Genomic DNA, 17,828 nt, shown 5'->3' on the forward strand with positions numbered 1-17,828 from the left:
TCTGTCTCAAAAATATTTTCTGGAGGCAGTGAATATTGAGATTTAAAATGCAACACAGTTTGAAAATGGATGGGCAGTGATATGCATGTAGACAAAGTATAAACGTGAAGGGGTTTATTATGTTTTAGTACCAGAAAAACAGCCAGTTTCTTACAGATTTCTGGTTTTTTCCTTTTTTAAACTAGTGAACTTGAAGGTCAGATCCAACTATATGTTGCATTTTCTGTCATATAATTATCATGTATACAATATCCTGGAGAGTAGCCTCCAGTCAGTGACATCAACAGTTTATATAGCAGTTGAACTAAGAATAACCTTAGAGAACTGACCCATATCAACCTTTGAACAGTGTAAGCAGCCTGCACCCAAAACAGTTTTCTTTTATTTCATGATCACAAAGTCACTTGAATTGCATAAAATAAAGAACTGTGTTCACAAAATACCAAACTAGAGAGTGCATGGTCCCTTGTAAAGGAACATGAGACAACATGGAAAACTGCTTCCCTGGAAGAAGAATTTGGAGAATATACATGATCAGTAGCATCAGCTTCAAAGAAGATACTTTCACAAATATTTGTCTAATTGCACTTTTACTACAGAAGTTTGTAAAACAAATCCAATCCTGAGTGGTTTCAAAGATCCCAACCTTGTTCTCTTTCTATGTGCTAATTTGAGGGCATGGTCCTCTTGATGTCAGTATGTGAGTGGCATTGGACATCTGTGGTTACAGCTTAAGTCCTTGAGTCACATCCTATTTCCCTTTCCTCCCTCTCCATTTCTGCTGTTCCATTTACAGATGAGTTACTCTAAGAAGGGCCGAGGAGAGGTCTGTTCTGTAGTCAAAATCCTTCAGAGATAAATATACAAAGTGACAGCAGAAAGAGACAGAGACAAAATTTCCTTTATCACACCAGACCACTATCAGAGAAGTCAGAGGGATTGGGTAGTTGTGGTTAAGAGAGGCATTTCAACAAGAGTGGGAGTGACAAAGGTACCCTTTTCCCCCTGATTCCATAAAACAGGCATTCTTCTTTGTGATTCAAATTCTGGATGTCTCAGAGAAGTATGTTGTGTCTGATGGCTGAGATGTTACTGAAGACACTGACATTTTATGTTCAACTTATATGGAAACATTAGAAAGGCTATACAAATCCCCCCTCTACATTATCTATGCATCCTGGATTTATTTGAAAAAAAATAATCACTAAATATGTAACACAACAGCAGTCTGTATGATGCTCACTGGTATCCCAAAATGGATAAATAAATGTAAGTATTAATAATAAAAAATATTAACCCCTCTGCCCCCCCATATTAAATAATAGCTTATGCATATATCCTAATGATGAACAGAAGGTAATATGATGGTGCACATGCCTACCTTATGTAGACAAACCTTTGAGATCCCTTGCCCTGCAATTTTTAGTTAGTACAGTCCTGTCACAATATTGCCTGGGTCTACAAAGCAGATACTAGGTCCAGTTGCACATCTGCACTTCCGACTCTGAGTTTGATAGAGCTTGCTAGGCACAACTCCAACACAAATTAGCGTACAAGGGAATTAATGTAGATATGCAATGAACTCTAGTTTTAATGGCTTTGTAAGAACTTAACTCTTGTCAATATCTGAAAGTATAAGTGATAATTATATTTCACTTTGCTGTAGCAGAACACTATGTCAATACAAGTTACTGTAAAATGAATTGAGTTTATTTTCATTGCTGGAAGAGATCCTTTGACACTCCCAGTGCAAAACTATTTTGAAAGCCTACCTTCATATTAGCCAGCTGAGTTACTTTCCTACACTTGTTTGCTTTCCAGTAAAATAAAATGTTTTGGAAAAACTGGAAAAGGAATATAAAGCCCAAAGTCTTTGAAGCTGCCTGAAAGCAGTAATTTCCTACATTTAAACTATATTTTGTTAGAGAAGGTCCATCCTGTGCAGCTATCCCAGATAATGATTAAGTGACAGCAATTGCAACTCTGTACTGCACTTCTACAGCAGCTAGAGCAGGGCTATTATTTTGCCTTGTGAATCACATCTACCAGCAGTCATGATGGTAGAAACAGCTAAAATATTAATGATCCCACAGACATTACAAATGTTCTCATTCTTCATTCAGAGCATGGGAAAGAGAAGTTATCTGGCCCATGTCAGAAAGGGAACCCCCCTGCAGGGACAGGAACAAGTAGTCACACGTAGGCAGAGCAAGCAGGAACTTCCAAAAGCATGTTTGCTCCCAACAGCGGAAATGTCTGTTGCATTGACAGGTAAACGTGCTCACAGAGACCCCTGCTCTTCACCTTCCTTCCTCTGCAGGCACTTCTTCCACCACAGCCCCTTTAGCCCTGTCAAAATCTACCCATGCTCCCTGAGTACCCGGTCAGGCTGGTGAGGTGGTTATTTTTTCCCAGACACTGTTTCACCTCCTTTACTGTATCTGCATTTCCCTCTTGTCCATCTGGACCTGTTTTGGTTAAGTCGAGAAACCAGAAGAGATTTTCAAAGCCAGCTGTGAAGGAATTTCCTTACCCTCTGGGGGACTGCGAGAGGGATATTGAAGGACCATCAGCATTAAGAGGTCTTACAGGCTCTCTCAGGCAGTGCTTTCACAGCAGCTGAGCCAACATAACAGTGTGATGTTTCTGGAAGGAGGACTCCTCCCTCCCTGCTCTCTTCACCCCAGACACACATATCCACTTCTTTCTACCCTCATCTGCTCCCAGATGCATGGACCTACCCTTTCTCTTGCACTAGCTCCAGTTCTCATCAACCTCTTTGGCAAGGACATATGCTATTAGTAGTTAGGACTTAATCTCTGTACCTTATTTATCTTTACATCCCAACCATACAGCTTGTGTGGGCTCTGATCCAGCGCTTGGAGTCAGAGAGAATGGGCCCCATGACTCCTTGCTATAGACTCAGGGCTAGATCTACAGCTGACAAAATTATTGCAGGTCCCAGTGGTTAATCTGAGGGTCTGACTATGAGTCTTGATGTGAGAATCACAGAATCACAGAATTTCAGGGTCTGGGAGGAACCTTGAAAGGTCAGCTAGTCCAACCCCCTTGCCAGAGCAGGATCACCTACACTAGATTACACAGGAACACATCCAGGAGAGTGCAAGTGAGGTGTGTGTTTGTAAAGCATACAGAGGGTGGGAAGAGTGGGACATACAGCTATTAAATGTTTCCATAAAAATCTATGTTGCTCATAGACACTGATCATAACCGGTGTGTAGTATACAATCACACTGGTATGGAAATTGGAAAAAAAAAATTCAATAACAGCAATGATAGACAACAACTCTGGAATTTTCTCTCTGGGAGCTGTTTTTTAAAGTCTTGAAAATAGAGTCACTAATAAAGTAACCGAGCAAGTATATCTGTTTGGTGTCAACTTTCCTTTGCACTGTCAGCTCACCTGCTTCAGGAATAGCTCATGCTGTTCTGTGTCTCTCCTAACCCCGTTAGTACTAATAGGCCCATGCTGTCTAACACTGTTATTACAAGAGCTGTTCATTCTACTGCAGTTCAGGGTCTCTCATCTTTTAGCATGAAAGTCTTTTCTGCGTGGTTATGAACATTATCCTCATTAGGAAGCTGCCAAATACATCTGACCTTGGTGAGAAAAATGTTCTTTTGCTCAAAGTGTGAAAAAAAGTCCACTTATCTTAATTCCTGAGGCTGGAATTCCAGCAACAAAACAAAAACTGAGTAGGAATTTTAAAATGTGTCATGTTCTGCACAGCTGCTACCAGATAGTGTGGGACAACCTGCTGTTGTTTTACCAGCCCACAGATATATGGGCTACAAGATGCAGCAAAGAGCTCCTCTATCTGTCCTCAGGGTGCTGATACATCTCCAGAGATTACCATATTCTCAAAAGTGTCTCTGAAGGTGCAGTTACTCGAAAATCACAGGTACAGGTGTTTGAAAATACTTGTAGCCATTTTTTCATCACTCTGAAGAAAGCAAAGCCTGAATTGAAGGCTTGGTGTTATTTTGAAGACAGTAACAGTAGTGTATTTTGAAAGGAGGAATAGAACTGCATGTAATTTTATGAACTCTATTTGGACAAAGGAAGAGCTATGTGGTTTAAAATGCTAAATATGATCACCATGTTGCATTTTTAACACCTGGATGTACTCACAAACTGCAATACATGTCTCTATCCAGACAGGAAAGAATGAGTCCAGTGCTGAAGATTGAATTGTGTTCATTCATGCAAGCTAATGCAAGCCCCAGATCCCTGAGATAGTTTTCATGACAGACTTCTACTAGTCATAATCTACTGTTAATGTGTTGCCTGTTCCTCAGGGTATGGACTAATGCCCACACTTCATTCCTTGTGGTTATGTCCTTCATAATATTTATACCTTTCCAACTGTATGTCATATGATTATGCACCTATTTGGAAAGTTCATGAGATGAGATGGTAGACTAGCTGGAGCAGTAAATCTGATTCACAGTCAATGAGTCTAACTCAGGTTTTTCAAATCACCCAATCAAAGAGATTTTTGCCATTATTTCCACCTGAAGCCTACCATGAGTCTCTTGCTTTCTTCTTACTTGACTGGTTGATTGGGAGGGACAAGAGGCTGGGAAATGGTTAATCAGAGAATGAAGAAAAAGACTTTGAACTTCTGTGAGATATTGAAGAATTTCAGTTCTAACTAAAGACAATTAATTTAAAGCATTCTTTTTCAAGGGCAAGTAAACTATTGGCCACTAGTAATGTGGATTTTCAGAATAGCTTTAGAAATAGGTGGGTTTGTAAGCCATCACCCTCAGAAGAAGGAAGATGTTTTATCTCAGCTGCTTGACACTCAGGTCATTGGAAGATAATTTTAAAAAGCAGAACTAGAGGCTGGTTTCTAGTTAAATTAATAGTTCCTCTTCTATATGGTCAGGAAGACAACTGGCCTCTGACTTCAATATCAGCCTAAAATTTTACTTTGCTAGATATAAAGAAATGGGGCAGTTGAACCTTTGGAGGTCCCTTTCAACCCAGGCCATTCTATCATTCCAAACAGTCTTAAGGACTTCTTAAAGAGCCCTATATATACTCTTGTTGGTGGGATGCTTACAAGAGAATTTGAAATTAGACTGAATTGCAAAAAAAAGTAGATTTCAGTCAAATTGCTTAGATTATTTACCCATTACAGAGGTTGAGGATCTGGGAGAGGTGAAGGGAAAAAAGGTAAGTTTGGTCATGACAATTGAAATTGAGGAAATAGAAGTGATGAGTCCACTGTTTGCATGTTTTACCTTTCATTTAATGAGGAGACTTGGTACTATTTACACCAGTCATTCTTAACAGGGAGATATGTCTGATAAAATGCCAACAATTATCTACACATTACCAAAGCTGATATGCTTGCCAGTCATTTCTATTGAGTTACATTTGTAGAGCATATTCTTTAAATACCCACAGCATCTCCTTTAAAAAAAGGTGATTTAATTTTACCTTGGAAAAAACAATGAGTTTGCTTATTTTGGCAGTGTTGTAAAAAAGATAAACTAGTTAGGAAAAGGAAGCCTGTGCAAGTCTTCTTCAGAAAAACAAGTGCTTCACATTTTCAGTTGTGCTATCTACAGTAATCTACACGGAGTAAAAAACTCCCTGAAGTTTGTGAATTGACCCTTTCACAAATAAGATGAAGTAATATTTGCAATAATAATACTCTGAAAGTTATTTGTGCAGCTGGCTTACTAGTCAAATTTATTTGCAGTTAAAACACAACTATAATACATTTCCATAAACATAAGTGAGAATTGTTTGGTTCATGCATATCTGGATGCATTTTTGGTGGTAAACACCCACCTATTTTGTTTTACAGTATTACCATTTTTGCAGATTTAAAAAACAAGGAGTCAGACAAAGACTGATTATAATATCTCAGTTTTGAGTAGATGAACGAAACGATCTGTAGTAATCTGAATTCTTATCTTGCAGAAACACTTCCATTCCAGTGAGCTTTACTGACGTGAAAGAGATTCAAGTCCTACAACATTAGTTATTTTTTAATTTTCTCCTTTTTGTGGGTGGAGTAGTCATAGGGAAGGTTATCTGAAGATAAAGTAATCTGTCCCTTCTCGATGAAACGTGTAAAAATACCTTCACAGCTATGCACAGGGAACTGCTGCTTAGTTATCAAGGTCTGTAAAGATGGTTTGAGAAGCAAATAGAAGAGCTATTTTATTTACTTATGATTATTCTGGGTTGTAAAATTTTGACAGATTTGACATCTATCAATAAGGGTTTGCAAACAGAGATGTGGGAAATGTTTAGTTTGCTGATTGCTGAGCGGGCTTACAGAAATGCTGAAGCTCACAGTGAAAAGATCCTGAAATACCTTTTTATCCTACAGCAGACTCTTCCAGATTTTTAGAGCAAACTTTGAAAATGTTCTCTTTTCAGTGTCACCTTCCTAGACCCTCCTAGCTAATAATTCAATCCTAGAAGAGAAGCAGAAATGCCTAACCCCAAAATACATGGTCGAGCACAAAGTGGTTTTGGGGACTTTAAAGAGAGAACCAAGACTTTGACAAGATATTATACTGACAAGTAATCATGGTGGCTCTGTTTTTAGTGATCCAAATCCTTTTGGAAAGTCCCTGCTGTGCCATGAATAGGACATTTTCCTCCAGTCCAAATGGAATTCATTGTATAGCAACGGGAGCCATATGCCTTGCAGGACAAATCATCATTGTACAGATGCAGCTAAATAAAATATAACTTGCTTATTCCAATAATCAGTAGAGATTGATAGCAGACTGGCACTATTTGGTTGCCTATCTACAAATGCATCTGGGGTCAAATGCATCCTTTAAACTCAGAATACGTTGCTGTATTCATGTTATACTGACATTTCTTTATCCCAAAAATTTAGCTGAGGATTCACTCAATACCTATATAATTTGTCACAGATATTTTCCAGCACGTGAAAGTACTTGGTCCTGTCTTGAAGAAAGTGACATGACGTATGTTTTTTTGTTGTTTGGGGTTTTTTTGTTTGGTTGGTTTTTTAGTATGTGAAAATTACAGAATTGTGTATATATATATTTATGTATGTATGTATGTATGTATATGCAGCCTTTAAATTCAGAGTCTTTCAAAGGTGTTATTAAATGTAGCTGTTTTGGAACAGCTTGAGGAGTTCCCTTTCTGCCAATTTAGTCATGTCCTATCATTACAAAAATGCCTGTAACTAGGCCACAAAGTCAGTTCTGAGTCTTGACAGCAAGCTGTTCTGGATTGCTGCATGCTTACACCATGCTGGAGTTGGGGAATGGGATCACAATCACCACATATGTGACTTAAGGTGGAGAAACACAAATGTACTCTGTAAATGTAAATACATACTGCCATGACATTTTTTCATTTGAACCTTTTATGCCATGTTTGCTGGAGACTATGATCGTGCCATTGTGAGCCAAGTCCACTGAGATACTTTTTCAAATGAGTGTAAACAAGTCCATATTCCATCTTCTACCACTTAGCAGTGAAATATTAAGCCATAAGGGGAGTTTGCTGAATATTCATTTAATCACCAGACTGGAAAAAAGAATTTAATTTTCGGTAAATCAGCAGATCCACACTGTAAGCTGAGTGCTGAACATGTACTCTTGAAAGACCATCTCCATAACTAACTTTGTTTCTGCTCATTGTGAAAATGCTGATTTTATATTAGCCTGGATACAGAGATGCAGTGATTCCAATCAACAGGTTTTTCTAAGCTGTAAGCTTGAAAAACATTGGCAAATGTGCTTTTTATAGTAAAGTTTTCCACTATAATATCCTTGGTAATGCTAAATATATCTCACTGTGAAGATAAATTCCAACCCATATGATTGGATTGTTTTGCTCTTATGAAGTGAGAAAATGATTGATTGGGGTATAATTTAATCAATTCTCTGTTAATGTTTACCTCACAAATTTTATTAGGTCATGTTTCAGATTTAATCTTATCAATGGCCATGTTCAAAGCCTTATTTCAATAAATTCTTTTAGATAGTTACTAAATAACTGACCAAACCTGATTCTTCACCACTTTTCAGCTTGTGCTGTCATTTGCATCAGTAAGAAATCAATGTGCAGTGCTGTTACTTCAGTCTGGAACATTTTACAAATGTTTTCCTTATGACACAGTGAAACAAATGACTGAAAAAGGCACCAGGCAAGGCTCATTCCCATTTGGGCATTTCAGTCATGAGACAACTTTTTCCTCCCTGATGTAGTTGTTGTAGGTGGTTCTTCACTAACACTGTGTTAAGCAGTAGATGACAATTATCCTTTTGGAATGGTAACTACAGAGGTTGTTCCTTCCAAATAGGAAAGAAATGGAAAGTGGAGAGCAGCCTGTCATGGAGAATCAGATCTAAATATTTTGCCAAGTGACACACTTGAAAAGGCTCCTCATGGATTGCATATCTCCAGGCAATGAAAGTGCTGCAGCACATTTGCACAAACGTATCGTTTAACCTTACTCGGATCAAATTCTGCTGGCTGGAGATGAGAAGGAATTTTCCCTCATTCTGCATCTTAGTTACCCATGTCCCACAGACAGTGCTGTGGTATGAGCAGAAGCTTGTCATCAGAAGAGATTTAGAAGTAACAAAGGGTGATGGATTGCTGAATTATAGTAGCCTGTGAAATTCATTACTTTCTCCTGTTTATTCATGTTCATGCCCGTGAATGACAAATTATTAGAAAATGTAATTTCATATTCCTTTTCTTCTCTCCATCCTGTCTACTAACTGAGATACAAAGTTGTTATACAGGAATTTAATCTAGGCTGCAGAATTTGTAAGGCATTTATATAAATGCAGTGGATCAGATACTCTAGTACAGCAGCCAGCTGTTATGTGATGGGTGGAGAAGAGAAATAGAATTACTCAGAAATTACATGCTTTAGCAATTCTTAGCTGATAAACAGTATTTTAGAGATCAACAGAGAAGAATTTAGGGAACCCAGGGGATCTAAAGCCTGATGCTGTGCTGTGATCGGTAATCAGAGAACTCTTTCCCAATAAGTAGCTTCACCATATCCAGTACCAAGAATTTCCAGTCAGGAAAAACAAGGGAGGAGGTTTGTACAGAGTATGAAGTCTAACAGGAGACACACCTATATCATATTGAAAAATATTTTCACTAGAAGTGGCTGTGTATATCAGAGAATCCAGTAACAAGTATCAGGAGTACACCTTTATTTCTCATTGCGTGAAAACATACTAGTGGAGTGTTTAGGTGAGGTTTTTTGGTGGTGGTTTGTTTTTTTATTTTGAACCAGTTATTACACTGACTTGGCTATTCAGCCAGGCAATTTGGCAGCAAGCTGTAATGTAAGAAGCACTTTGGGTGGGACTGAGGTCTTTATAGTACCATGCTAACCATAAATTGTTCCTAAGCGATCTTGCCAACAAGTAATAACCAGGTCAACAACAACAACAACAAAACCAAAACAAACATACAAACAAACAAAACAAAACCAACAAACAAAAACCCAAACAAAAAAACCCTAACATGTTTGTCTTCACAAAAGGTTTAACAGTGCTGGTGTAAAGCAGTGTAGTGCTTAACACTGGATTTCGTTTTAAAGTGTAAAGATTTTTTAATTTATTTATTTATTTCTTTTTCAGAGTAGTGCTAAAGAAATGTCACCTAGGGGAATAGGACCTGCAACAAAAGACTATTTGTTTTCAGATTGTACTGTAGCAACACTCAGCAATGAGTCAAATAAAATGACATGAGCTTAGGTAGAAGTGATTGAGCAAAAAAAATAATTGTCATAATTATATACCAGGTAATCAGATTAATAATGATAAAATACTTTTTCTCTTATGGCACCGTTTATTAGCCAGCAACAGGACTTAAACTTTACTTTGCTTATCACCTGTTTTGTGAGAGACTTTAAAGAAAAATGTTTGTTCGATTGTTGTATTTTTGTTTGTTTGTTTTCTTCTCTGTTTAGCTCAGGAGTTACCCTGGAAAACACTGGCCTTGATTTTCATCATGGTCGGAAAGTGCAAAAAAATTGTGTTATTAGTCTATCCCCTCAAGCAGGAAGGATATGTTGTGCATCCAGTGCCAGAAAGGTGGAAATACCCTTAATTTTATATTCAGTTAAATGTAGGATTTACTTTTCTGTCCAAAGATTTCTGAACAGTTTTGCTTGGGGAACTTGTATGTGGAAGAGCTGAATCAAATGTTTATTTTTGTTCTCCCCAAATTAATGACTGCTGAACAAGACTAACCTCTTGTGCTCTTTTCTATATGTGGTTTGTGTCTTTATGTACAATTACATGCACAGTCTTTATTAAGCTACAGATTTTTTGCTTTACAGATTTTTAGGGGTTTTGGTTTTGTTGTTTTTTTTTTTTACAGTAAAAACACAGATTCTTTCATTAATTTCATAGAGAAATGTGTTTTTCTTAATTACGTTTTGAAAAATATTGGAAGCTCACAGTAAAACTTAGGAATCAAAATTTGTGGGTTTAATAGGGAAAAATTCCTCTGCAGGGAAGGCAAGAATCTAGGAACCCATTGCCATCTCTGTAAGGGAAGAAAAGAACTCAGTATCTTAGAGGTGTTGCTATTACATAGTCTTTTTAATATGTACCTGTATTGCCTTAATTTCAGAACTGCATCCTAGAAATATGCCTGCTCAGTGGTTGTTGATTTAGATCTCAGTTTTCAACTGAAATTGAAAATATAATTGTAGCAATTTTCTATACTGCCACCAGAACTTAATGTTAGACAATGGACAAATTGAACATTGTATCAAATTTTCTACACACATTATGGTTGATAATTCCAGTTCTTCTCCAACCATATGTGAAACAATATCCAAGTGGAAGTCAATAATGAGTGGTGTGCCTCAAGAGTTGATATCTTCATCAGTGATATAGCAAAATGAGTGCATCTTCATCAAGTTTGTAGATCACACCGAGCTGAGTGATGCAGTTACTAGGCTTAAGGTAAGGGATGCCATCCCTCATTTAGTTGAATTAAATGATCTTTGATTGTCCCTTGACAGGCTGGAGGAACAGGCCTATGTGAACCATGTGAAGTTCAGCATGGCCAAATGCAACACCCTGAACCTCGCTCAGGGCAATTCTCAATATTGATACAGACTTTATAATTTGGAAGCAAAAAAGCCCTGAAGAAAGCCAAGGTCAATAGAAACTGTTTTATAACCCTAGCAAAACACGCTCTAAGACTGGTATACTCCATGCTAGTTGCATGTATTCATAAAAGGCACCAATGAGTTATGTATAAACATTTTGATTATAAAGATTTTCTTCGTTTTCCCACAGACTTGCTGCTTTCAAACAGCTGCATCCCATTCCTGGGCTCAGCAGAGGGGCTTGATTTCCGAACGCTGCTGCTAGATGAGGAGAGAGGCCGTCTACTAATCGGGGCTAAAGACCACATTTTCCAGCTCAACTTGGTTGATTTAAACAAAAATGTAAAAAAGGTTAGTTTGTTTTTCAAAGAGTTCATCTTGCAAGTTCAATTTTGCTCCTTTTTTTTTTTTCCTTTTTCTTTTCTTTTCTGCTTTTTTCCTTCCTTGGTAAATTCATTGTGTAATGTTATGTACCAGGGTTTGGTAATCTCACCTATTCACACAGATTGTTTTTAACAACTAAATTTCTCATGCTATATGATCTCCTGCAAGACTGATGTCCTGCAAGACATCATCTACCTGGATGAGCTTTACAGTATATGAAAGTAGTAGAAAAATAACAGCAAACAGGAGAAAAATGCAGCTTGGAGTATTTACTTCTTAATTTCTTTGGTCATGGTCACCCTACTCAAATAAAAACATTCGAAAGAAGATAAGAGAAGACAGCTCTTTCCTGGTTTCCTGGCATCACAGGGATTACTTTTGTGTGATTTAACAGAGCAGAGGTAATTTGGGTGGTTTCAATTATAGTAAAAATGTAAGCGTCAATTTTAACATTAATATTTGTGTTAATATCTGGAATTACTAGTGATAGGAGAAGCTTCCATTGGCATCTGCTCTACTTCCTTTTCCATTCCCTGTGACATTGTGTTAAGTCTACATAATAAGATGTCAATTTAGCCTTCAATATTTCAAGCAGACACAATGACCTGGAGATTTTGCAAGCACAGATGACTGACGTGTGAAAAAACAGGTGCTTACACAGGAACACACAGGAAAACAGCATTCCTGCTTCTTCCACATAGGCTCTGTACTGAAGAAAATGTAAATTCTCAGCTGTGTTTGATATTTTCTTTGAGCACCAGAAGGAGGATTTAAATTACTGTCTTCTGTGCTTAGCTCTGAGGAGGTAACTGACCCTGAATTGACACAACTGCAGTGTGGGGGCTTAACAGGTGTAACAGGAGACTATTTTGCGCCACATGTTTGTGTGCAACACTTGCTGTCATTGTATAGAAGAGATATAGTACCAGGCTTAGTATCTTATTTCTCATTTTGTCTTCTGCAATGTTCCAGGCACCAGTTTCATTAAAACTCAGATTCTGGGTATTTCAGGAAGTTTCTTCCCTGGGATGATTTATTGAACACATAACTTGTGTCTGTAATTTACAAAAACCTCAGCACCTCCTCAGGATATTGCATTAATAATGGAATTATTCATGTTGCAGATTTTCAGACCACATATTGACTTCTGACATAGACTTTTTGTAGAGAAAAAAAAATTGTTTGTGAGAAAAGTGTACTTCTGTGGGATGCTGCTTACCTCCTGAGAGGTGCTGAGTGCTGTCACTTTTGGTTATGTTCAGCAGGGCTTGATGGGTTCAGAGCTTTCTGGAGGTGGTAGCACCCTGTGCTATCTTCTCCTCCATCCAAGCTGGTAACATTTTCCTTGTAGCCAAACCACCCCTGATCACTACGTACGTTGTTCTTTCCAAGAAGAGTAGAACACAGGCTAAGCCAGGAGAATTAATGTACAAATAGTGCCATTTAATATAGATATTGTACAGCAAAGACTCTCTTCATATTAGAATGAAAATGTACAATAAGTAAACTGAATAAAGAATGTATGTCTAGATATCTGTGATAACCCAGGAGAAGGTAATAAAATGAATAAAATTTATAACCACTTGCATATTTGCACTAAATAAATTATTATCTGCAGGATCAAACACTGGTTGTAGTAGCTTAACTAGTCAAGTAATCTTTAAATTTGCAGATGAAATGCTGAGGAGAAGTATATTTAAACAGCTAAAACTGACTAAAAATCTCTTCAAAACATCCTGGTGTACTAATTGCCAAGATCTCTGTAAGCATTCAACAACTTTATAAGTTTCTGCTGTTAGGTAAATGCCTGTGTAACATGAGATATCACAAGTATTTCTGTCTTGTTCTTCTGTGATAGACTGCCTGGTAGAAACTTGTTTCACGGGGGAAGCAATGAGATGAAGACAGTTAGACGAGGTGGTGTATAAATCTCAGTCACTGATGAGGTTTCAATGCTAAAGGATACTCTCCAGTAGCACTGAAGTGTCAGAAAGTAGCATTTGCCAGTGCTATGTTTAGACTGACCGTGGTTTGGGTTGGCACAGGGCCAGGTGGCTGCTTCCAGGCTTTCCTAGTGCACGGAAACCACACATGTTGGGACTACAAGAGTCTGAAGTATGTCCTTTGTACTCCTTTGGAGTAAGAGCCATATGGAAAAAAAAAAAAACAAAGAAAAACAAAAACACCAAACAAACCTGCTTATACGCAGCTATTAAAATGAAAGGTAATTTATTAGAATATTAAGTTTCTGCACATAAGTAATGTGTTTATTAATAACTTTGAGGATGGAGGGTTAAGAATAAGCTGGGACAGTAAGAGAAGCGTAAGAGCTTTGAAACTAGAATACAAGATTGAGCATAGTTTGGGATTTCCTTTCTTTAAAACAAAACTGAACACAAACTATAGAATGCTCTCTATGCTGGGTAGGTTCAGATTACCTTAAAAAAGCCTCAGTTTCAGATGTTTTTTATATTAGGAACTACTTATACCTCAAAAAGCCAAGTCTGGATCCTGAACAATCCTCTTCTGTAGACATAATTACTTGGCAAGATTATATTGTAGAGCCGAATGCTCTATATTAAGACATATTTGGAATAGCATTAAAAGAAACATCCAAAGCATTGTATCCTACTCCCTCCTCTAGTGTGTATATATAAAAAAATGTAATTGCTTCCTTTTTACAACTTAATTGTTTACCTAAATCAGTTAATTTAGTTTATATTACTTATATTAAATAATGACTTTATTTCCTGGTATATTTTTCTTGATGAAATAAATCAATAGTTCTTCCAGAGTTCCAGTTTCTTATATCATTGTAGTTTTTATTCAATTTATTGTGTAATTGGTTGAAAACTTCCTTAGCTGGCTGCTTGGAAAAATCCATCCAGTCTCCAGTGCTTGCAAACTTAATTATAAAACAATAGTAAGTACCATAGTGTAATAGAAAAGTCTTCCAGAACAAAAGACAAATGCAGAAAGCTAAAACAGTTGCACTCTACATATATCTAAAGTTTAGCAAAGGATAATCATCTTTCTATGGCAGGGTTATAATTTCTGTGAAGCTGTCCTGAATAGAAGCCTCTAGCTTCTGTTGCAGGAATAGCATTATGAAGTTCTATAGTCTTTTCTTCAACCAAGATTCTTAGATGCCTGACAAGTGTTGCAAGCTATTTGTAAACTGGAGGATTTGCAATTCCTTCCTATGAGTAAAACAAAGAGATTCAGCAAAAGGAAGGAGAAAAGAGAAGTAGTCTACATTTACCAGGGCACTGCAAATGTGGACACAATAAATTTTAAGACAGCTATGCCATAACCACTAGAAAGGCAGTGTACAAAACCAACCAGACATATATAATAGCATGAGAGGCTGGAAAGCTGGAAAAGAAATTCCGTAGTATTCCTAAGGTCTGGGATCCTGCTGAAAAGGTTACTTTGGTATGTAGAACTTTCTTGTGAGTTTGCCTAAAGCCTTTGTTATGTTACTCTTTGGACTAAATAAGTACTAAATAGAAAATGTCATCAGCTGAGTAAACACTTATGAAATAGCTGCAAAGAAATGGTGCACCTCTCTGTAAGTCCTGTGCAAGAGGGGTTATATGTCAGCACTATTATCACTGTGTAATCCGCAGCACGACCCGCCCATCTCTGCAGGAATAGGAATGCTATCAAGGGCTGACAAGCTTTTGAAAAGCTGCCAACCTGCAGGAGCTGTCAGTGCTAGAAGACACAGCCACATGTGGGCCAAACAGATAAACATGTCAGATCCCAAATAGCAGCTTTGGAACAAGTTGTTTTCAACTGTCCCAGTGTGTATTGGCACAGGGTCGCAAATTATTGATGCTTGGAGCATCCTTAGTTTGTGGCTGTTACTATATTTTTGGCAGTATTGGGTGCAGCTGTATTGTGATTTATGCTTTCATGCCCTCTTGTACTGATTTTTATCTGTATTTCACAATGAAAAATACATATGTATGTATATACACTGGATTGGTAAGTTTTTATGAAACAGCTGCAAAGAAATTCTGCTCCATTCTATATCTCCAGTTCTTACCAACAGTCCAGGTGAGGTTTTATGTTAGCACTGTTATCATTGTGCAATATCTGCAGAATGACCCACCCATCTCTGCAGGAAGGGGAACATAAATACAAATACATGTGCATATTTATGTAAAATAGCACCCTCGAGGTATAGGAGCCAAATTTTACCTTCATCGCTCTGGGAAACCTCCTGTCAGTTTGTATAAGAATGCTGTCAATTAGTAATGCCAGTACTGAAGGGAGGCTTTTGTTCTTGCCAAGGAGCCAGAGCCTCAGGAATATGTAGAGTTTGAGACTTTTATTGCAGCCTTGAAACGCAGTAACACCATGACTGGTCCTTCCTAAACAAATATTGTGCTGTTTATTCTACAACTGAACGGATTTTAGCTTTCTGCCCCTCAGCAAAAGCTGTAGACTGTGTGAGGGTGAATCTCTCTTGACCTTTCATAAGAAAAAGCTTTCCTGGAAATATCACTGACAACCAGTCACACGGAAAACACTGGAGATATGTAAAGTTCTGAAAGTGGGAGAATGAGGATGGGAAAATCTAGAACAAACCAGTGGAACTGGAGGAGGATGATCATAAATCCATGGTTCTCAGTCTCTGCGAACAAAAAAGTGTTTTGAGAAACTCATTTAGTTGAGGCTGAGATTTGATAGAAACATGGTTTGACCATCTGCATATGAGGATTTAGTTTCCAAGGAGGAAATGCATACTGATGACCCTACTTTTGAAACAAAAGGAATTTTTCTGGGTGTTGCAGTTCATAAGATATTCATTTCCACTTATTTCAAGTATTTCCTTTCCTCCCAAAATTAATATAAACCATCTTACTTATAAGTTACAATAAATAAAATTAAAAAAAATATTTACTGAGTATTTGTATAGTTTAATGTTCTGTCTGTGAAGATGGTCAGCAGTGGTGCTTCAGGTTAGGAACATGCAGAGACAGAGGTGATAACTTTATGCTTGCTAGCCTCTTACCTCTGAGTTATTTAACTCTTGTTGTGAACCTCTGAAAACTTTTTGGAGTCCATAAAATTGTTTGACAGACTTAAATTTAAGCACCTATGTAGAAAGGGAGGAAGCTTTCCAACAGTGTTTGCAGACACAAAACAACAGACAGGACCAAGACATGAAGAAAACAGTCTGCAACTGGAATGACAGCAAGCCTAGGTGGAAGAGACCGTCTATGCTATTTCCTTTTGCATTGTTGCCATAAATTATGTTTCCATAAACATCCACAGTCGTTTTTATATTTTACCCATACATTTAGGTGTAAAGAATTGCCAGTATCCTGCTCTCTGAAAACATTTGCTCATATTGGTACTTGACTTTTTCAAAGGTAGGATTTGTCTTCAGTCTGAAGGGATAAACATGTCCAGAGCAATGCCATTTACCTTAAAAAAGCTGATGTATAGATTCCTTTCAGGAGAAACAGACAATAGTCAGAAGTCTGGTCATACTGTGGAAAATGAAGTGTAAAGGCACTGAAGTCTTTCATGATTTAATCCAGTGTAAATGAAATCAGCATCTGGTCCATTTTCTTTAAGCTTTCACATATGCTTATAACGAACACATAAATACGAACTTTTCAGACAAGCCTTAAGTACTGAATGCCTTGGCTGCTTTTTAAATTGTGATGGAGAGCGGGTCACTGTTAAAGGGGAGAGTTGCGGCACGTGGAGGTTTTGCTTTGTCTCAGACAGATGCAATACAAAAAGACCATTTGATTCTAATAAGAGGTTTCACTCTAAAAGCCACCTGCCAAACTTAAGATACCAAAATTCTCTCAATGTGTCATCCACATACACAACTGTTACTTCCCTCTGATTTCCAGCCTGTTTTACTCAGTTTGACAGCACCATGAAAATAAAGAATGACATTGGTACTTCCCTCAGTGTTGTAAACCACTCTGAAATGATCCTCATATTGTCTCTTCTCCCTGTGCCATAGCAAATTATAGTTTTCAGGGATTAAATTTTCTGCTGTGAACAATTGGAGTTGGAAAATCTGGTCAAATATCTCCCTGGATGTGTATTTCTGATATGGGAATCAGTACATCAGGTGTGGGAATATCTGTTGGAAGAAGGATGGTCTGTGGCAGGTGTGAAAGAGATTTAAGAATACATTCCTGGCTTTTAGGGATCTCTAATTATTTCTGAGCATTAGCTAAACTTTGAAAAATTGTTATAAACAACATTAGATGAAAATATCTTAACTAAAGACAGCCTACTTGGGTTTCTAATACAGAGAGAATTCAGATAATGAAG

The 17,828-nt window shown here is 37.6% G+C and overlaps 1 protein-coding gene across 1 annotated transcript in view; it reads left to right on the forward strand.

Annotated features, from left to right (window-relative positions):
- The window catches only part of SEMA3D (semaphorin 3D), a 137,828-nt gene that overhangs the window by 51,715 nt on the left and 68,285 nt on the right, over positions 1-17,828 (forward strand). The window contains exon 3 of the mRNA XM_054399830.1: positions 11,323-11,483. Within this exon, the coding sequence (XP_054255805.1) occupies positions 11,323-11,483 (161 nt within the window). The remainder of the gene's footprint in view (positions 1-11,322; positions 11,484-17,828) is intronic.

Source organism: Indicator indicator, chromosome 3 (assembly GCF_027791375.1).
Source record: "Indicator indicator isolate 239-I01 chromosome 3, UM_Iind_1.1, whole genome shotgun sequence".
In the NCBI taxonomy this organism is placed as follows: Eukaryota; Metazoa; Chordata; class Aves; order Piciformes; family Indicatoridae; genus Indicator; species Indicator indicator.